Genomic DNA, 21620 nt, shown 5'->3' on the forward strand with positions numbered 1-21620 from the left:
TGGAAGAAAAGGAGAAGGCCAAGGCAGCCCTGCAGAATGTTGACAGTGTCAGCTTGACCGCAGATATGTGGACTTCCATCAACATGGATGCGTATCTCGCTGTCACCTGTCATGCTATTCATGCAGGTGAACTCTCCACATCCCTGGTGGGAGTTCGGCCTTTTCCTATCAGCCACACAGCAGAGAACGTCGCTGGAACTGCTCGAGAGCTTTCAAGGGAATGGGCTCTTGAAGAGAAGGTGAAGTGCTTGGTGACTGATGCAGCAGCAAATATTCTGCGGGTGCAGCACGCCGTCTGCCTGGCTCACGCACTAAACTTAACTGTCAAAAAGGCCATGGATGCTACTCCTGGGCTAGATAATATAAGATCAAAAACGAGGCGGATGATCACCTATTTTAAATCAAGCACCACCGCTAAAGAGAAGCTGCAGCAGATCCAGGTGCAAATGGGCCGTCCTGTCACAAAACTAATAATTGAAGTAGACACAAGATGGAATAGCACCTATGAGATGCTGCAGCGTCTTTATGAGCAGAGGGATGCAGCTGCAGCTCTGACCACTCTGCCCACAGCTTTGGACCTATTGACTGCAAATGACTTTGAGTGTGCATCTGAGTGTAGGAAGATACCGTCACCTTTTCATGCTGCCACCGTAGAGCTCTCACATGAAAAGAGGTGTCGGGATCAAAAATAACACCCCTGATAAAAATGCTGAAGCATGCTTTGAGTGAGCTGATGGCACAGAACTCAAACAAAATGGCAAAAGACCTTGGCATAAACCTCAATAGAATTATGAATGATAAACTCAGTGGGATAGAAACCACAAGCATCTTCTCTTTATCATCATTACTTGACCCAAGATTTAAAACACTCGGATTCCAAAGCCCTTCAAATGCCGAGTCAGCTGTGCACCGGTTAAAATCGGAGTGTGCGGCATTGTTGCCGAATGCACCCACCCAAGAGGACCCGCCGTCCACTTCAACAGCACAGCCAGAACCAGCTGCTTCTTCCCAAGGTACAAAAATGATAGAATTTGGATCAATAGATTTATTTGCATTGATTCATGTACAGACTAAACTTTATGTAATGTTTTATTTTGAGTCATTGATCCGTGGAAGCTGTTGGACAGGGATGCTGAAGAAGCAAGAGCGTCCAGGAATGCCACCGCTGATGCCATAGTGGAGGTGCAGCGTTATCTGTCAGCCCCTCCACTTGAACGATCACAGGACCCTCTGGTGTACTGGACGACAAACAAAGCCCGATACCCAAACCTGTACCACCTGGCAAACCAGTACCTCGCAACACCAGCATCCTCTGTGCCCTGCGAGAGGGTGTTTTCTAAAGCCGGGGAAATAGTTTCAAAAAAGAGAAACCGCCTCAAACCCTCGACTGTGGAGAAACTGTTGTTTTTTAAATAAAAATGCATAAGCACACCAGTTCACCCAAGCACCTTAGGCCCATACCCCCATCTGTTCCTAAAATATATAGAAAAATAATATAATAATAATACAACATCAAAAGTGCACAAACAGCAAAACTCAAAGTGCACGCTTGCTGGGTCATCAACCTTTTGCATGGCTGCAGTACCACCAATGCGCCAGCAGATGACGCCCGCGTTCGAAATGATTGAAGCTTCGAGTAATGAACCAATTTTCAACACAATGGTCCAAAAGGGTTCAAAGCCTCATGAAACCTCATTTGGACATCACTACGTGCCAGCTTTAAATTCATAATGTGTATCGCCGACAACTGTCCCACTTAAACAAAAACAGGTAGGAACTAATGTTCGCCTTAACAGGGGGCCATAAAATGTAACGTTACTGTTACATGTTAGTTCGCAAAAATAAACAAATCAGTTTTTGAAAAGACCCTAATTATTCTATAATTCTGAATTTATTTTAAAATAATGATTTAAACAAACCATCATGGTTACACAGAATGCATCCAGAAGTTCTATGAAGTCAAGATGTTCTGTGAACAAAAAAGTACAAATAAATTATTAATCAATAAAGCAATAAGAGTCCGTGCAGCTCCCTCAAAATGACAAAAGACAGGATCATTTAATGTTCAGCAAAATAAACTTTAATTTCTAAAAAGTCAATCACGGAGAAAGAGAGCGAGAAAGACTGAGACAGACAGAAAGTTTCACTTCTGTTGAACAATAAACTGAATATGGGACTGGTAACTAACGCACTCACTAAGATTTAGAAACAATGGGTCACACATGCTTTGAAAAGTGGACAAAAACAACAAATCCAGAAAAACCCTTGCAGAGATGTTCGGAAAGAAGAACAACTTATTCACAGTTCTATTCTTTGACTGCAAACTCAGATGATGGAGTTTAATCTGAAGAGACATGGTAATTCTGGGACATTACCGTCAAATAATAACAATCAACACATCCCAGGCTGTGTGCTTCACAGTAACGGTGCTGAAATGCTTTGTTATCGATGGGATTGTTGAAATGCTCTAATCTGAGGCCTGTTTTAGTCTCTCTAACCTTCGACTCACATTCATTCTCTTCTTTCGGCCTCTTGTTGTTTTCTCTATTTCTCTATTTTCCATCATGTTTCAAAACCAAAAGGAGGAATGAAGGGACAACTTGGCTTTTTCTCAAACATCGATAATATGGAGATTTTGAGGGGTGAGTTAGAGGTTCGATATGACTTTTAAATGTAACATTTACACTGCCGTTTACTGCTATTTCTAAAGGTGGCACCTGATGGGAAAACAGGAAAAACACGTCTCCTGAACCTCTTTTGTCACCAGCCTCATTTTGAAACTGGTGAAAGAGAGGAAGTGAAACTGCCCTCTGCTGACTCGCCTCAGTCTGCTTGACCATTACATTTGTGTTCGAAGTCTTCCGAATGTTTCGTGGTTTATACAGCTGCTGAGTAGGAGGTCAGTGACCTCTTCCAGTTTTCCAAATCTCACCTTCCTCAGATGACAGTGCCCCCCCCCCAAAAAACAAAAAAAATAAAACAATACGTCAGAAAACAGGTACATGCACGGCACGTTCTTCAGTGACACAACAATGACTGAAAACAGTTTAGTAGGCCTCCACAGTTTAGCACAGAATGTCCACTGGCCCTTTGACGGACACCCTGCGGTGCTCAGGTCTACGAGCTGATGATCTGGCCGGACCAGGTCTCGTGTTTCGTCCCTGGGTTCAGATGTGTGATCTTCACCTCCACCGCCTGCACCTTCAGGTTCTTGGGCGGGATCCGGCTCACCTTATACGTGACCTCGTCTCCCTCCACCGGAACATACTCCCCCTCGATGCTGAAGGAGAAATCACAACGTGCGCTGAGTCAAGATTCTAAATGTTCCTATGAGAAAAAGCGATCACATGCTTGATGGGTTTTTTTTTAAAGGTGCAGCCACAATTAACGACATTAAGCTCTGGGAAAGAGGGAAGTTATTTTGTTCAGTTCCTGAAAGCCAAACCAATAATTTAAGAAAAAACAACTGAAACGTTTCTCTCCATATCTGCTCTTTAAGCTCCAGCTAAAATTTAGGCAGTGACCTTTAACCTTGAGCTCTCGTTATACAGACACAGTGGTGATAATGATCCACTCACTGCCTACAAACCAAGCCTGAGTTCCAGTCACGATGGAGCTAACTGAATCATCTTGGACGACCTTCACAGGAGAATCGTCTCTGATTTCCCGTTTCCACATTTAAATCGTGACGTGTTGAATGAACTCAGAGATGACGCCTGCGCCCCCCAGATATCTTCCCCTCTGTGTGAAACGCCGCTCACTCTGAGATATGAACAAAGATGTCCTCGCCGCTGTTGGAGGGTCGGATGAAGCCGTGACCTTGTGATCTCGAGAAGTTCTTACACACCCCCTTGAACACTGGACCTGAGTGAGCGCGCACCGTTCTGCAGACAAGGACAGAAAAGTGTGGACATTGATCCAGGAAGCAGGAGATTACCTCAGTAGTTACTGCAGATGGAGATGCGCTGCTCTATTCAAGCACAAACCAACCACATGGACTTACGCTGAGTAGGTGCGCGTGCGTTTGGTTGGTAATGGACTTGGCAGATCTCTGGGCAGCTGCTGCTCTTTTCCATCTTCCCACACTCGGCTTCTCTCCCTCAGGAAGGGAAAGGAGAGGGTGAGAGAGGTGTCGGGGGAGCGCAGTGGCGTCCCCGAAGGCGACGTGAGGCTAGGGTCCGCCATGATGCCACGACAAGGATGGACGCAGTGCCAGGTACTTCGGTTGCCTCCTGAGGCCAAACTCCGCCGGAGCGTGCGTTGGCTGATGCGTGGGACGCGGCCTGAGCAGATATATCGAGGTCAGCGCTGTCACTTCAAGTCTGTCAGGAGGGACCTGCTGTGAAGGGAGGGGCCACAGAGGCAACAGGACGGTTCAACACAGCTAAATATGTTGCATTCAGGAGCTTTAAATATTAAAGGTTTGGGAGTAGAATATTATATTTAGTGCCTTTCATTGTGGTTGGTCATTTCATGGCAGAACTGTCCTCACTTTCATCAAAACATATTAAAAGTATAAGATATAATATGACCTTTAGCATGTATATAAGAATATATACTGTATATTGATGCTACACTTGCAGCTACTGGCTGAATACCAGCACGGAAATAAAAAATTTAAGCATGAAAAACATTAGTAAATCATAATCATAACAAAATTATAATTGAAAAACGACTTTAATGGCAAATGTTTAATGATAAACTAAAATCGACACCTCATCCATTTCTAAACATCCATATTGGATCGCCTCCAGCAGACCAGTATTGTTTCCCTCCACCTGCCAGACGAGCTGTGACGCAAGTGAGTTTTACAGAGTGCACATCTCATGAGATGAAAAGTAATTTTGTGATGTCAAATAAATGGAGTTGCCTTTAAGCGCAGGTTGTATTCTGTAAATCTGCGTCCAATCTGCGAGGCTAATCTCTAAATCTATACATTACTACGGTGCACCGATTAACGTTTCACTGAATTTAAATATGTATCAATCGTGTTTCGTGTGCAGCTGCAGTCTCCTACACTGCTCTCTCTCGGAACTCCCCAGTTAAATCCCGTGTGTGATGTATTTTCTAGGCCCACTCCTCCGCCCACGCTGATGCGGGGAAAGCTGGAGCCTCCGCACGCAGCGTGACGTCAGAGGGGCTGCAGACCACCGCCTTCAGTGGTGCGTTCGTGACGTCAATGACGTGTTCCCGGTGGAATGATTACATCCTACAGGCACATAGTGCTGCCATAACATCACGTTCAACAACGCCCCGACTGCGTTGAAAGACAGTAGCAATGACATAATCACAGCAAATACAATTAAATTAAGTGAATTTTTTTTAAAAATGTGTGTTTACAGGAACGGTGTTGCGGGGAGATTTAAATGCTTCCTATGGTCAGGTCATCATAAAGGAAGGCACAATGTGTCCATTTACTGTTTAGGAAGTAACTTTTCCAGCTTGGACACCGCAGGGAAAGTCCACATGCCATCAGCTCAATCGGAACCTGAATGTAAATAAATCGGATCACAACTGGACCAATATCCCCTGTTGATGCTCCAAAATCGCGTCAAATGGACAAAGGGACGATTTCACGAATTTGAACCCGAGTCGATCACGTGCACGCGTAATTAAAGCGTGTCTCTTTTGTTTAGCGCACACGCTGCCATGCAAAGCAAACAATACTACAATGTCCCGACCCCTTAAAAACAAAGACGGGCTGTCCCGCACCCCCCGCAGACGCCGCGACGCGTGAATGTTGTCAGAATCGGGACTCACCTGGTTCTGGTGCGCCAGCGCGGCGGTCGGCGTGTGAACGTCCGCGTCTCTAAAGCCGCTACGCGTTATATAATGAAGAGATAAATAAATAAGTCCACGCAGAGCCCGTCGAGAGAGCGCAGCTGTGATGCGGTCGCGTGCGTGCGTGTGCGCGCAGACGTCGTCCTTCAACGCTTGTGATGAGTGTCACCGGGGGAAGCGCCCGCTGCTCCCAACAAGCGATGCGTTGTTGCAAAATGACAATAAAGTCATTGACTTCCCCCCCAACTCAACGTCGCTTAAACTGATCTAAATCCTCAGATCTGCTTCATTACACAATCTGCACTTGCGATGAGCTGTTTCCTGTGAGTCAGTGCTCATTTATATAATTCCACCCTGATCTGAGCCCAAGATTCCTGCAGCAAACGTTGCCAGAGCCAAGTTGACTTCTGGGCAGCTACTAAATGTACATAAAGTGCAACAGAATCTGTTCCACATCCATTAGAGCGAGACCTTCGCTGCCCTCCAAACTGTAGGATTTATTCTAATCCCTGCTTCCTATAATCACAAACCAACACATCACATCTGCCCAGACAGATGTTACAGCCATTGAAGGTGAGGAGACTCAGAAATGCTGTTGTCGATACCTGACCTCCTCTTCTGATCGTTGTACTTATTTGTCCAAGTCGGTTTTTTTTTTCAATAGTATATTTTATTATGAATGGAAAAACAAAATTTCACACCTTTCAACTCAACATTTGCCAAATGCAGCATTATCACGGTGTTGTCAGGGAAAACGGTGTATTATCATGTACACAAGTGCTGACATGTTCAGTCCCAAAATGTAAAGAGCGCTGTTGTGACAGAAGTTGCATCACCACAGCAGAGTTCTGGATTGGTTGCTTCAGTTTCTCTGATAGTCTGCGTCAGTATTTGTTTAGAACCGGCACATTTCTCAGTTTTAATTGTTCCACCATGACAGTAGCCCCAGGCCCGGTTCACAGATGGTCCCCTGGGGGAGGGAAAAAAACAGCATGTGTTTTTGTGGTTGTTATTTTTGTACAGAACAAGCAGAAAACAAAACTCGATAGGAGAAGCTGTTTTGGGTGAACTCAGATGTTGGTGACTCTCAAAGTGCTGCTATGTGATTGCGGTTCAGCTTGGATGCTTTTTCCTCCCCCCATTTTCAGTTGCACCCATCGTATTATTGTGTACACAGGAGTGGTGCACAACAACTACACAAAAGTGGCTCCTGGACCACAGTCTCTAAACTTGATATTATCCTTATGTGTGTGTGAAAATGTGCACCTTTAACAGAGTCAAACATGTCACACATGAATTATGTTCTTACTATCAGAGTGTACGGTGCCTCCTTCTTCTCCTTGTTCTCCTCCTTCGGCGCGGAGGTTGTCGCCTGTCCTGGCTGGGCTGGCGCCTCCTTCTCAGCAGCAGACGGGCCCGTGGGTGACGTATCCACAAACACTTCATCCGTCACTCGGAAGCGTATCTCCTCCCCTTGGTCCATGTACAAGTCGTGCGCTCCTTCGTCTGTCTCATACTCCCAAACCCAAACTTGCTCTGCTTCATCGCTGCAGCTGTGGTTAAGGATGACGTCGTGGTTTTTTCTTTTTTTAAACTTCTGCCATAAAATATGTGTTGGCAGGATACAATTTTGCAGGCTGCTGAAGTGACTCTGGTGGAATGAGAATGTCATCAAAGAAACCCATCGTCACTGTGAAAGAGACCGTTGTCACATATTCATTCGTTAAAATAGAAGTAAATACACAACACCTTGATTTCCTTTTCAAACCACTAAATGTTTAGAATGACTCGTTCTATAACGAGAAAGTACATTTCTAGATGTACTAGTGCATTCAAGAACCATATCCAACTCCAGTTGGTCAGTGAAACACGCTTGGGATAACTGTGACCTGGATGAATGACGACCAACACAGATATTTTACATCTCTAGACAACAGTCAGGGCGTTACCATGAACTCCCTCTTGGCTGCAGTACTTGATCTTGCCAGTCAGGATCTCCTCAAGAAAAGGGTGAAAAACAACATACCGGAAATGCACTGAAAAGAAAGAGTGGAACACATTAGTGGTTCATGGAATAACTATAATCAATCTCTGGAATAACCAAATAACAAGCTGCCACAACATTATATATCTGCTATATATCTGCTATCAATTAAAAACAATTACTTTTTGAGAAAACAAAACTGTTTACAAAATGTGCAGATGTAACAAATCCCCTAAAGCTACATTTAAATAAGATCATAAGCAAAGAAAAAAAACTATGGTAACTCTTTGCTGTTAGATTTCATGTGATTATGAAAATTAACTTGCTCCTAAACTTTACAAACGTGTCAGAGGATTCCAGTTCCAAGTATAGAGACATTTATGAGAACAAATTTAAAATTCTTGCAGAAGTTCTTAAAGCTCCATAACTTTAGCACCTATTATAGGTAGTTGCTTCCATCAGACCTTTGGTGTGAGAAGCACCGTCTCCTGGGAATATGTAGGAATCCTCCAGTTTTGTGACGTCATACAAGCAGATGCACAAGCCCACGTTGTAGACGACCTGAGGCGATAGTTCAACAATTGACAAATTCACATTTTTCAGGGTCAGATTACGACACTACCAGACTTAATAGATAACTTTTGGCATTGGGATGCAAACCTTGTTGGCCAGTTTCTTGTTCAGTTCCTCGGCTATGGCTTCATTGAGCGGTCTCTGGAAGTCCCACGGAGGGATCCGGACGGTATCGACCATCTCCACCAACACAAACATGCCGCCGGCCTGATCCTCGCTTCCACCCGCACAATCACTACTGTTGGATTAATCGCCCCTTTAAGGGCATTTCTTGCATTTCACAACAGCGAAGACGTGAAAAGCATTTTCAATTTTCCCCTTTCATAAACCATTTACAACGAAGAAACTATGCGGGTGACAATACTGCCGAAAAGTCTTTAAGAACTCATTTACGACAACAGTCTTTCGCGACATGTCGTAAAATTTAAAAGGCACAATACTGCCCGTTCGCTTGTAGTTATCACCTGTAGAGAAAAGTAAATAAAGCATCGAATCACTTAAGAAAACGTTCGAATGATTAATTCCATATCTGGCTAAAAGCATGAATAAATGGCATAAAATAAATGATAGCAGTCGCCAATTTTCATTTACTTCCCTTTGACATCTCTGTAAATATGCAGTGTTTTCGGAACTGATTTAAAAAATATTTGTACTGAACCAAAGTTTCTCATATTCTTGAAGGAAATGTTAATGCACAAGTTAATAAAGAGTTGCTTAATCCGAGCGCAGTTGGAAATGAAATGAAACAACACGCATGCCTTCACGCAGTGTTTTCATGAAATTTTCTAGCTTTACAGTTAAGCTTGATATTTATGTCAAATCAAATGTTTTTCAACACTAACAGGCTTTTCGAAATGTGCAATTATGTGTAACGGGTGGTTAAATCATTTTACGATACTTGCAAAGATCAAAACCCTCCAAAAAATCAAACATTATAGGCACATTTTTAATGGCTGATGATTAAAGATGACAAACACGGGAGATTTACACTTGTTTAACATTCTTTTCCGGCCGTTTTTGATTTTGTTATGGACTAGATTAATGTAACTAACGTCAGTATCCATTCTGTTGCGCATCATATTTACCCATGCATCCCTTTCTCTAAATTAAACTTGATTAACTTTAAAAACACTGTAATATTAATCTAATAATGTAATCCATCTGATTTCCAGTCAGTGGGGCCATTTTACTCTTTCTCTTGGTTTGTGTTGTACGTTTGCTCCGTTGTGAAGAAGCAAAACAGTTTTTATTTACTTATTTTACATAATTGATTGGCTCCTTCCCTTCTACTCACATAACAATCATTTCTTCTTTACGGCCAATAGAGGGCGCCACCGCTTGATGCAGTTTTAACTTGTAGCCTTCCACTTACTGCGTACTTACTTAGGATCCCCATGTCATCCAGGTCGTTTCTACTGTTCACTGGCCTCCCTTTCATCTAAACAGCATAAACTCAAGATAAGTCATAAATGTCAGCCAACTGGACCACTCTTCATTGGAGATTACACGTTTATGTGTTGGAATTAAAATGTGGAACCTTGACTGAGCTGCTTTCAGGAGGAGTCCTGGTAGGTGTTCTGGCTCCCCTGTTGTGACTGGAGGGCCAACATTAAATAGATTATTATAGACAGGTTAAAGCAGATTTCTGCAACTTAACTCCAAAGTCAAAGAAAGAAAAACATCCACAGAAGCCTGAGTGATTAAAAATTGAAGGAAAATTCTTGGATCTCATTTTGGTGCACGTGAAGCCCTGAGTAATGTGTATAAAGTATAGGCAAAGCAAATTTTTTTGATTGAATGTAGATTTCTGTGTTGTACTTTGCCCTATCCTGGTTTCCAGAAGCCAATCCCATTATTTGGCAGCAGCAGTTTATACACTGCAATGTTCACTTCCTGTAATAAGAACTGACAAAGGTTCAGGTTTTGTGACACCAAAACAGAAAAATGCTCTTGATGTGGTCTAGGCCCACACTTTTTGTCCAGCCCTGCAGGGTCATCAGGTGACCAGGTTCAATTTTCTCTGACAAAGTGAAGCAACTTCCGAGACTGACAGTGCAGATAAAGGAACTCAGTGTCTACAGTCTTTCAGATCAATGTTTTATCCAGTTGTATACAAAGATATTTTGCAGTGCTATATTAGAAGGAATTATGTAACCCACTGAAATAAGCGACAATTCAAAGCAAGACATGTTTAAAAATTTAAGATGCAAACACAGATTTACCCTCATGAGCCATATGGAACCAATCAACATTTTGACAGGATTCTAATCATTTCAGTATGTCTGACAAGGGCATCTGCTTACAATGCAGATATACTCATGCATGTTCTCATAATTAATGCAAGAGTTAGACTCCAAGCAACTCATGGCTGCCGTGACCTTGGCGCCGAAGGCTGCAGAGTCAAGTCATCTTCTTTGGCCCGTGAGACCAGAGGAAACAGCATCAAGTTACCCTAAAACTTAACAAAGGTTCCTGTAGTTTAGGGCTAAAACATTATATAAGCAGTTATGTAATAAATATCCCGTAGAAAGGTAGTTAAATTATACATCAAAGGAATACAATGTTGGGAGAGTTCAAACATTGTTTTGAAAGCAGCACTGGTGCAAATGTTCCCAAGAATTAAAGGGGGAAAAAGAATAGTCTATTTTGGCTACGTTGTTTAACTGCTGGGCACATGATGTTTAACAAAAAATCTTGTCTTTTAAAGTGTTTAAATTTCACATTCAAGTCACACTTGCTGACCAAGAATCTACGGTTCCTCAAAATGCAAAACCTTTGTGGAATGGAAACTTTTACACAAATAGAGATGAGGAAAGTCAATAACTCTGCCACTTATTATGGCGATTCAGTGGAAATTCATTGTGTTCAACCTAAAAATTGGTGACAGTTTCAACAGATCATGTGACATTTGTTAACCTATACTAACCACACCTCCACCTGCTCATGCGTTAGGGGAATCAACAATTTTTCTTTTTTTTTTTTACACTTTCTTTAGCATTGTTGAAGTTTTCATCTGACAACTTAAAACAACAAAAAGTGGTTTGTGAAAAGCTCAATTGTGCTGGAATTCTCTGACATGGTAATGAGGAAATACATAACACTGGTATACTGCAGGATAGGTTTTGTTTTTTAGCCATTATAAGCAACAGTAGAATAAGGAATGGTTAATGGTAAATAATTCCCAAAGATCCATATCGTAAACAAAAGTAATTTAAGTTTCAGAATGTTATTATAATGTCAACCTAAAATGTTCAGTTTGCAAAAAGTTTGGTCACGTTGGTCAGAAATGGTGTGGATCCATCAGGCTTGGGGTCGAGTGTCAGCCAATTACAAGGGGAACTTTTAACAGGGAAGACTGGATTAATTGAAATTCCAATAAAGTCTTTGAGCAAACACAAAAAAGAGGTTGACTTCTACAAATGAATAATGATCCTAAACACACAAAGTACTTGATGGATCAAGTGACTGAATGTTTTGCCATGACCATCACGCTCTCTTGACCCAAACACCATTGAAAATATGTGGTTAGAGCTCAAAACACCAGTGGAGGCAAGGTGGCCCAGGAATCTAACAGAAGTGGAACACTTTTGTTAGGAAGAAAGAGAGAAAAATACCTCAAACAAGAAATGAAAGACTCTTGGCTCCCCACAAAAAGCATTTAAAAGCTGTGACACTTGCCATGGAGTTGCTACTGGGGACTATGCAGAGGGCCCAAACTATGGCTGTAGGCCCTCTTCCTTCTCTGTTAATTTAACAATGTTAAAGGCAAAACTATAAGTTATACACATTTTTGTTTAAAATATAAACAGGTGTCACTTGTAACCCAAACCTTTGCATGCCTGTGTATGTAAAATATGATTAGGTATATAAAAGTTTCTTAGTAGTACTAGTGTTAGTGCTGCTTGTTGTATATTTAAAAGTGCAGTAAAGCACAATCAGTGATTTAATGGCATAAATATTATTTCTGAGATCTGATAAATGTTAATAGTATCTGAAAAATAGCATTAACTGTTACTAGCATTATCTAATAAATACTAAGCTAAGCCTAAATGCGCGGATGCCAACAAACACAAAGTCAAAATTTCACTTTAATTCTAATCTGTTGTTGTTTAAAAAGAAAAACACCATTTCCCAAAAGCCTTTGCTGCGTCGTAGGTTCCGTTGTCCGCTGAAGCCTGCTGCAGTCCAATAATCAGAGGGTCCTCCCTGATCGTAGCCAATAGAAACTCTGTTGCTAGAACCTCTTGTATTTTTAGCACAATGCCTAACGACAGAATAGGACTACAAATGTCCATCCGCTATTTAAAATAGAACCCGCCGCTAATAAGCATAAAATCTGCACTTGCACATTTTTGTGCTTGTTCTTTCCTCGAAAAGGATAATGCAGAAATTACACGACTGTCCTGTTGCTATATTCAAATGAATCCGTCGCTGAAGCCGGCGGCGCGCCTAGGTTTGAAGATGTGCGAAGGAAAACATCAAAATAAAAGCGTCTATTTTAGAAGAAGATGAGGAAAGTAGTCCCTGTTATCATGGGCGTGTAGGCGACTCACGGCGTATAAATACGCCGGGTTGTCAAACAGTAAAGTTTCTCCGGCTCCTCCGCGCCAAGTGTCAGCGGGATCCTGCGGCTGGGAGCGTTTGGCCTTTTGGAAATAAGTCTATTATTAAAGAGGGAAAAAACCCTAAAAGAGGCAAATAAATAAATAAAGCTGTCAGCAACTGTGCGCCTTGGAGTCGGGTTTTTTCTGACAAACGCAGCAGCCCAGGAGAAGCATCACAACGGGGTGAGTAATGAAACGGCTGCTGAATTAATGAAATCCACTCATCTGTGCACAGATGATCGATCGCGGGTGATCAAGAGCGCGATGCTGTATGTTGACGTCTTCTTGTTTTGTGTGTGTTTTCTGTTGTATTGTTTCTAATGCGCCGACTCTAATGAATAATGAATTAAGCCTTTGTTTTTGTCGGAGCACGCCATTGACCAAACGGCACAATTTGTCTTTTGTCAGGAGTCACGATTATTTATTTTTTTGCGTCCATTTTACGTTTGAAGATGTTTATGTTGCCACGGGTTGTGGAGAGCGGGGGGGTTTATACATGTATATACTTAGGCTTCAAGCTTTCAACTACTGTGTATATAATTATGATTTAATTGTTTGTCATTAGGGATTCTTCAACTAATTTCAGATGAACGTGTTGTCACTGTTCCAATGCCATTTGCTGACCTATGGCAGGAATCTCCAAGTAGCTCCTGCCCCCTCTTCATCCCAGCTTGTTTTTGTCCATAAAAACAGAAGGAGTTCTTCAGTCTCTTGCAGCCCACCGTCACTGTTGCACATCTGATCATTGTGCATCTCTTTCCTTCTCAAATGTGTCAAAGAAGATTCGTGATGCGGACGCTCTGCTGGGTTTTTCTCACCTGAAAGCTAAAACCGGCCTCTCTCCCGGAGGGTCTCCGTTTTCATGTTGTTACGATCGTTATTCTTGTCTGACCTGGAATAGATAAAATCCCACACGTAGAGGATGTTTTTGGTGCATTTGCAGCAGGGAAAATGAGTCTGTAAACAAAAAAGGAAACGGGCCTAATGGATTCCACCTTTATTTGCACAACAGGCCTTAAAAATGAATCATAATAGTTCAAGCCGTGCATCAGACGGACACATTACCGTTTCTAAACATCAATTGTTATTTTTATCCCAGACTGTGACAAGATTTAGTGGAGTTATACAGCGACCATTTGCACAAGATGAACTTGGGTCTCGGGTATCTTGTTTCTTCTTAAATAGCCGCTGCCGTTTGTGCCGGGCTGACTCTGACGAGGTGATGACCATTAAACAACACGTCAACAGTGGAGCGTGAGGGGGTTTGCTCTCATGAGCCCGTGAGGCCCATTCCATCACACCCAGTTTTATCCCCCAATCTCACCCTTTTCACATATGCGGCAGCAGCCAACATCTTGAAGGCCTTGTTCTCGCCGCTCTTCATCCGGCACGTGTAGCTTCATTTGCAAGTGGGAAAAAGAGTATGTTAGATGTTAGAGGATATGCGGATGTTAGAGGCTGACAGAGGAGGGTCTTGTATGACTTTGCTGTTCTGGCATATTTGCAGGTGACTCGGAGGCTTGTAATGTTCACCTGTTTATTTTCTTGACCAATTTAGGTGATGAGTGAATCATTGTGCCATTAAACCCTCGTGATCTGGACTAGCATAACATTAGCATTGCTATATTCTTACATCCTAAATTACCCGCCTATTCTTTTTGTGTGCATGCTGATAATAAAAATCCTTCCTGTTGAACGTCTTTCTTCTGTTTTTCTTCGCAGTCAGGACCAGACACTTTTATTTGTGGAAATAAAGAGCCAACAACCCGCTGCCAGCAACGTAGAGGTGCCTTTACCATGGTGACACTAGGGAATCACACACTTTACACTAAGCCAGAGAAAAAGCTCCCTGTCGCATCGCCTCGCTTTCAATACCGTCTCAATCCGCAGCGGCGCCATGCATCTCGAGGTTAAGGTGGCCCTCAACTTTATCGTGTCCTACCTGTACAACAAACTGCCTCGACGCCGAGCCGACCTGTTTGGTGAGGAGTTGGAGAAGATTTTGGTGTCTCGGTTTGTGGGCCATTGGTACCCGGAAGCACCTCTCAGGGGTTCTGCTTTCCGCTGCATTCACCTGGGAGCACAGAGGGACCCTGTGGTGGAGCTGGCCGCCAAAAGAAGTGGACTGGACACGGAGGAAGTGCGTGCAAATGTCCCAGCAGAGCTGAGTGTGTGGATCGACCCTTTTGAGGTGTCTTACCAGATTGGCGAGAAGGGGGCAGTGAAGGTTCTGTACCTGGAGGATCCTCCAGTCATGGGCTGTGATGGTGACCGGGTCGAGGGTATGATCAGGGAAGGGAAAGGAGACCCAGAAGCCGAAGAGGCAAAGGGTCTATGCTTCAACCCAGATGCTCAGGTGTTTGTACCCATCGGAAACCAGGTAGCTCCTGCCCTCATGCCCTCACTCTCTAGCTCTCCCACGCCTCTTTCTGCACAGCCCTGCCCTGGACTCTTCAGCTACCCCAGCTCCAGCACACCCCCAGACCCGGCCACCCACTCCTCCAACACCTCTACCCCTTCTCCCAGCAGCGGATTCCTTTCCTGCCCTCCCCACAGCAGCCTCCTGCTCTTCCCACTGCCCGTCCTCAACCGATCACCTTCACGACCGCCACCTTTGCCGCCACAAAGTTTGGCTCGACCAAAATGAAGAAGTGTAGCGGGGCTGTGTCAGCAGCGAGCACTGCCACCGTCTTACCACCTACCCAGAGGATGCTCTCCCGCTCACCCACCACCATCTCGGCTCCAGAACCGCTTAAGCACAAACCTCTGTCCCTCTCCTTGCACTCCCTTGGAGGCCCCATCGCCAGTCAGCTCTCCCCCAATGCCAAAGAGTTTGTCTACCCAGGATCCCCGGGGTCGCTCTTCTTCGATGACGCCCAGCCCATACACCATCAGTCCAGCCCGTTCCAACCTCCCCTCAATGTTGGCACCCATTCAACCTTTGACCCCTTCTCCAGCCCTCCTCCGGCCCAGAACGTGGGTATTATTGGCAACAACGGCGGGATCGCCTACATGGAGAAGTCTCCATTTGTGGAGGGTTTAGGAAGCTACAACCTGCAATACCCTAGCCAGTCCTTCCAGCCTGTTGTGCTGGCTAACTGAGCCTGCATCTGTCAGGAGCTGCGCGGTTGAACGTTATCAGATTCAGTTTTCTAACAATTTGCTCTAATATTAACAGAAATTAAGACAGTTTAGTACAGTCTAAAAATAACATGTTCACTAAATGGTTCGTGTGATTGTTGCTTCACAGCTACAGATACCTTTTTGTCCACGCGTTCTAAAGACGGGGTGGGTGGGTCGTAATTTCAATGTGTTTTTTCTTTTGTTTTAAAAGATTGACGTTAAAATTTTGAACTTTTTTTGTATTTTTATTGACCCCAATCTAGAGTACTGACTCATTCTGCACTGTCACGCTGTGAAAAAGGTCCTCGCCAAGTCCTGCAGAGAACGCTGGCTGTGGAACGCTCAGCATTTTGCTCTGCAATCTGCTCTGCCTACTTGCCACAAGTACTCAAACAGGGCTTCTCTCTGCTGTGTCTGTGTCGCCCCTCTCTTCATCACTCCTTTATTTTTTTGCTTACCACGCTTGAGTGAATCCTTGTTTGCCCGGTAGGGCCCGTACCCTTGAAAAGAACTTGGGCACACCTCGACGCTGCCATTGTCCTTTTTTTGTCATTTATGGTCTGTTGGAATGAGTATTATATATGACACGGGTTTAAGTGGGAGCAGAAGTGGAGCATCATGGTGCTCGGGGAGCGACGGGAGAGGAATGTATCATACTTGTCAGTAGAACTCGCTGCTGGGAAGGTCGGGCAAAATCTCAGCCAATGCGAATTTCAGTCCACTCTTTGTATTTTTAGACGCAGATATATGCTGATACCTCAAATACGTCTCTTGGGCACTAGAGGGGTTTCAGTTTAAAAAAAAAAAAAAAACGTACACATGAATGATGCACGTGCGCACAGGCTAACGGTTGCTGTCAGGTGTGTGTGTGTGTGTGTGTGTGTGTGTGAAGGTGAACAGGAGGAGACATGGGCGAGGGGGATGGGATAGAGCTGGCGTGATTGCGCGACGTTCCCTTGGAAGGAGAGGTGTTCTCTGCACGGAGAGGAGGGAAGGCAAGGGCGAAGGGAACGAATTGAGGAGGAGAAGCAGCACAAAAGGTTTGTTGCCCATGTGACATCGCGGCTGCGTGGGCTCACACGGCGACGCTTTAGAACCCAAAGCACGATTCTGAGGCGTTTACCTGGTACTGAAGCCAAATAGTCGCACCGTTCGCTCACCACTTTTGACAGCAGACAAGGTTGTATCGTCTTCGTATTTGTCACATCCCTGATCATCCGTTTACCAGCCTGGTTGGCTGACTGGTTCTAAAATCTAGTGTAAATTAACCCCAAAATGTTGATTTGAGCTATCCAGCCTTGTTCCACCTCTGTCGTGTTCCTCCCACAGACGCGTCCCGTTCTTCTGTGCTTCATTTGGTAACCGTGCATAATTTTCACCAGTCATGAAAAGCTTTAGAGCTTCAAACTGGAGCTTTATTTGCATCTGGCTTCGTCGAGCTGCGAGGAGATCTTGCCCATCTTTTCTGGTTATCTGAATGTTTTCTAGACTTGTACCCATAAGTTTTTGTACAAGATGAAACAAGGACCTTTTTGCAATGTGACTCTTTGTCATACGCATGCAGATTTTCTTTTCTATTTAAAGGGAATGGGTGGGAAGTTCAAATCTCTTCAAATGTTACGATTGTAAGGGGAAGTTACATTTCTAATCTTGTAATTTATTTGCAATATTTCTATATTTTTGTTTTTGCAAATGATCGCAAATGCAAACAAATGAATATGTGTATATATAAAAAAGGTGTGTTCAGATTCTTTCTTTAGTTTCTTACGTGCTGAGGTTATTTTTCCAGATAAAAACATAAATATATGCAAATTGAGACAAAATTAAAGATGTACAGAATATAACATTGAATGTGTATTGTACTGTGTACAGCATTTGTCTAATAAGACGGGTAAATGTATCCATCCTTCAAGTCAGATTAAGAATTCAAGATGTGAATGTTTACAGTGGGATTGTGTAGGAAAAGATGGCCGATTGCTTTTCACTGTGTTCCAAGGCAGTCTGACGTCGGCAGCATATCCAAACCAAAAATATCTCTACATTGAAGGCTATTTTTATTCCCACTACACCCCCCCCAAATGTTTAGGTTTATATTAAGTACATTCAAACGATTTCCCTCTTATGTTCCAGTTAAATCAAAGCGATCCCTCCTTACTTCCTCACTCATAGGCCAGCCAGCCGGTGATGCTATAGCCATACCCCAGCCTGTCTGTGCTCACAGATCCTCACCTCTCCAGTCTTCTGCCATACTTAAATAACCCTGAAGAATTCAAGGGGGTCCTCTACCTCTCTGCATCCTGGGGTGGAAAAGAAATTCTATGTATTTCCTAACTGGGAGACAGTGTTTCTAGATGGTTTGGAAGGGAAAAGGAAGTGTGTTCTCGTGAATGTGATCAACTCTGTTTGAACTGGCTTTGCCACATTAATATTCTTTTTTTTTTTTCTTCCCTTTTTTATTTTTTAAATTGCAGAAATGCCCAAATAACTCCGACAAACGAGGCTTGTTTAATTTTATGGGAATGCAAACAAACTAGATTCTTTAAACATGAATGTTGGCGCACATTTTACATGAAGGAATTGGTGTCTGGCTCTTTTTCCATCGGGGGTGCATCACGATGTCCTTTGCTTATAGCGTGACTTTCATTTTTGCACTTTGGAATATTTCATTGTCATATTTTTTTCTTTTTTAGATGTAACCTTGAAGGGTAAAATAGAGAATTAAAATTTCAGATCTATATATTATAGTGCTTTCTCCTGCCTGTATTATTACCCCCCCCATTCCAGATTTTGTATCTGACCTGTATTCCCTGTAGATGTTTAATGAATCTTTCACTACTGAAATGCAATGACCTGTTTTCTGTGCTGCCCCAGGAATGGGGAGTTACTACTGCAGTTTCTTATTGTATTGGATTCTTTTTTTAAGTTTATAATAAAAGAAAACATGACTGGCAAAAAAAAAGATGCATGGAAAATAAAGTAATTGTGTCGGCCTGGTTGACTGAACGGGTGGCTGGTACACATGGCAGAAAACAAACCCGGGTAACGTTTGATCAATAATTTAAAGCACGGATGAGATCCTCAAATCGGAGTTGCGGGATACTCGCTGGATCCATCTGGATAGGTGTTACTCTGGATTTCATCACCGTCCGCGGAGCCTCCTGCTCGGCTTGAGCTCGCTCGTGTTCGGGCCTCGGGCTCCTAACGTGCAGTGATGTGACATTAACATGCATGGCTGGGCTTCTCCTCGGCTCCCGTGCACGTCTCCATCTCAGCCTTCCAGCTCCCTGCCTTGGCAGCTGCATCCATCTTTCCCCCCCATCCATCCCCTCACCATATTGTCTGCCCCTCCTCCCTCCATCTTTACAACCGCATCATCCTTTCCATACAGATTCCTCAAGCCCCTCCCTTACAGCGCTCTTCTCCATTTCTCACACACACACACACACACACGAGCTTTCTGATGCTGCTGCTGTTACGCAACACCACTCTCGATATCATTACGCAATGTCTCCTACTCTGGAATACAGATGAGTGAGAGGCAACAATGGGACGGCCATCAATAAGGCACATGTTGGATGTGCACGTGCATTTATTTGAGAAGAGGACATGTTCATTTGTGAACGTTTTCTCCTTTTAAATCTGATTCGACGTCCCCTTGGCGATGCTGCTGCATGTCAGTGAGTCAAGTCAAAAACGACATGTGATTAAGTTTAATTTATTTCATATGCATGATACAAGATACAGTTTAGGACATATTACGTCATTTGCATGTATCCTATACATGGTCCAGGACACTGGAAATACATGTTTATAACAAAAGAAATGAAAGCAAATCACCACAAGAAGACATTTACAAAAATATTTTCTATAGATTTTTTTTTAAATACCCTTCCGAACTTGTCATAGCTACGCTCATGTCAAGCGCCAACATTTCCTGACAGCAGTTTAGACCCTCCGATAGTAATTTGCACCATCTTCAGGCACAGAAACAACGTTCACGTGTGCCACCTGCAGGCTGCAGTTTTTTTCATGACGTAGACACTGAATGTATTCGTTTCTATGACGAGCATCCAACAATGTACTCCTGCGACACATGGATACCTCAAATCTGCTTTTCAGTTTTGTTTTGTTTTTAATAATAAGACCATCCCAAAGATAAAAAGCTGCCATTTCTACAGCAGTGGTTCCCAAGTGTGTCTATTAGTGAAACACATCTGTAGCTGCTGTTAAGATTTTTAAATTTCTACAACAATTTCAAACTGAATGTCAATGTGCATAAAAAGAGATTGCTACATTTTGTGTGCAGTACTGCAAATAATTACACTATTTTCTTTTTAAAATAAAGGCCTGTACCTTCACTCTTCAATTTAGTTGAAATAAATCAAAGATTTTACATTGAATCGACTGCATTTGTGTATAAAGGTGATTCATGTCTGATCCATGCAAAGTTCATTGCAAAACAATCAAGAAATTCCAAAAGAAGACTTTAAAAACACAACCTCCCCCATAAGCCAGTGCATCTAGATATAGATCGATCTTCAATGCCAAACAATCCACAGTGATCCAACCATGCTCGTTGCAGCTGACTCGCCCACAATTAAGTAACTGCTGCACAAAGATAGGTGGCGCTAATGCGCAGGCGGCGTCCACGTCAGAGCAGCAGCGTTTCATCGCTTCCTCTGACAATGTTTTTCAATGCACCACCGAGCCGCCCAGCTCAATACGCGTTTTCATTGATGGATCACAGACGTTAAGTACACTTGGTGTAGAATATGCAAAAAAACAAACAGGTTACTGGGTTTCATGCACTGGGATCCCAGAATACAGAGGATCTGAAATGGAAGCACAAATGGACTTTGGGGCATTTCTATTTAGCACATCGTAGGATATTTTTACAACGACTGTCACTGAAAACAAAACAATAAACCAAGCATTACATAATAGATTATTATTGCCACATTTATTTTCTTTTTCAAGAGCACGGCGATGATGAGCACAAGCCGACTGATCGCAAAAGTCTGCGTCAGCCAAAGACACTTGAGATATAGTCCCATAACAGTCTTCAATGGTGTGTTTTACTAATTCAGATACAAACTCGGTTGCTTTGGCAAAGGGATTCAAGGTTTTGCCAAGAAAAAGGAAAGAGAACCAAGCTGCTCGTGTGCTCTCTCGATTTCAACCATTGTTTTTGTAGCCCTGCTCAACGGCGACCCATTAGAAACAGGAGGAGTTTGATGAGGTAAAGTATGAGTGTGCCCTGTCCCCTGTGTTCAAACACATACTGCACACATATAGAGAAAAAAATTAAACAAATCTGTCAACACAAATGTCAAAAAAAAAAAGCACAGTTTACCCTTTGAATTCCCTGCATTGGTTTCATTAGAAGTATTGTTCCTCGAAAGAATTAGAATCATCTGGCATATTGTTATACATCATAATCAACAGATGTGTTATCATCGTCAGGATAAATACAGCACTGACTATTTGGCAAATATAAGTATACTATTGGGTTAATAAAAGCACAGTTAGAGTCTCCGGGAATAAAGACCGCGAGA

General features: G+C 43.1%; 3 protein-coding genes across 4 annotated transcripts; 1 reads left to right on the top strand and 2 right to left on the bottom strand.

The window, feature by feature from the left end:
* Positions 1-2057: 2057 nt before the first annotated feature.
* On the bottom strand, positions 2058-6002 carry LOC101074219 (cold shock domain-containing protein C2-like). Of its 2 annotated transcripts, none has more exons than XM_011617234.2 (4): positions 5761-6002; positions 4004-4336; positions 3762-3884; positions 2058-3280 (listed from the first exon to the last, which is right to left on the bottom strand). In XM_011617234.2, exons 2-4 carry the CDS (start codon positions 4183-4185, stop codon positions 3118-3120), a joined length of 468 nt encoding a protein of 155 aa, XP_011615536.2. In that variant the 5' UTR covers positions 4186-4336; positions 5761-6002; the 3' UTR covers positions 2058-3117. The 2 variants fall into 2 exon arrangements, with proteins under 2 accessions (XP_011615536.2, XP_011615535.2); XM_011617233.2 differs by having other exon boundaries at positions 4004-4339.
* A 427-nt stretch (positions 6003-6429) lies between these two features.
* LOC115248471 (DNA-directed RNA polymerase III subunit RPC8-like) lies at positions 6430-8739 on the bottom strand. Its single transcript, XM_029832225.1, has 6 exons — positions 8426-8739; positions 8230-8326; positions 7731-7817; positions 7408-7471; positions 7091-7328; positions 6430-6751 (listed from the first exon to the last, which is right to left on the bottom strand). Exons 1-6 carry the CDS (start codon positions 8534-8536, stop codon positions 6701-6703), a joined length of 648 nt encoding a protein of 215 aa, XP_029688085.1. The 5' UTR covers positions 8537-8739; the 3' UTR covers positions 6430-6700.
* A 6017-nt stretch (positions 8740-14756) lies between these two features.
* On the top strand, positions 14757-16088 carry LOC115248473 (protein Tob2-like). The gene is made up of 2 exons (XM_029832228.1): positions 14757-15373; positions 15499-16088. The coding sequence occupies exons 1-2, from the start codon at positions 14840-14842 to the stop codon at positions 16042-16044; spliced, it is 1080 nt and encodes a 359-aa protein (XP_029688088.1). The 5' UTR covers positions 14757-14839; the 3' UTR covers positions 16045-16088.
* Positions 16089-21620: the final 5532 nt, after the last annotated feature.

Source organism: Takifugu rubripes, unplaced genomic scaffold (assembly GCF_901000725.2).
Source record: "Takifugu rubripes unplaced genomic scaffold, fTakRub1.2, whole genome shotgun sequence".
Lineage (NCBI taxonomy): Eukaryota > Metazoa > Chordata > Actinopteri > Tetraodontiformes > Tetraodontidae > Takifugu > Takifugu rubripes.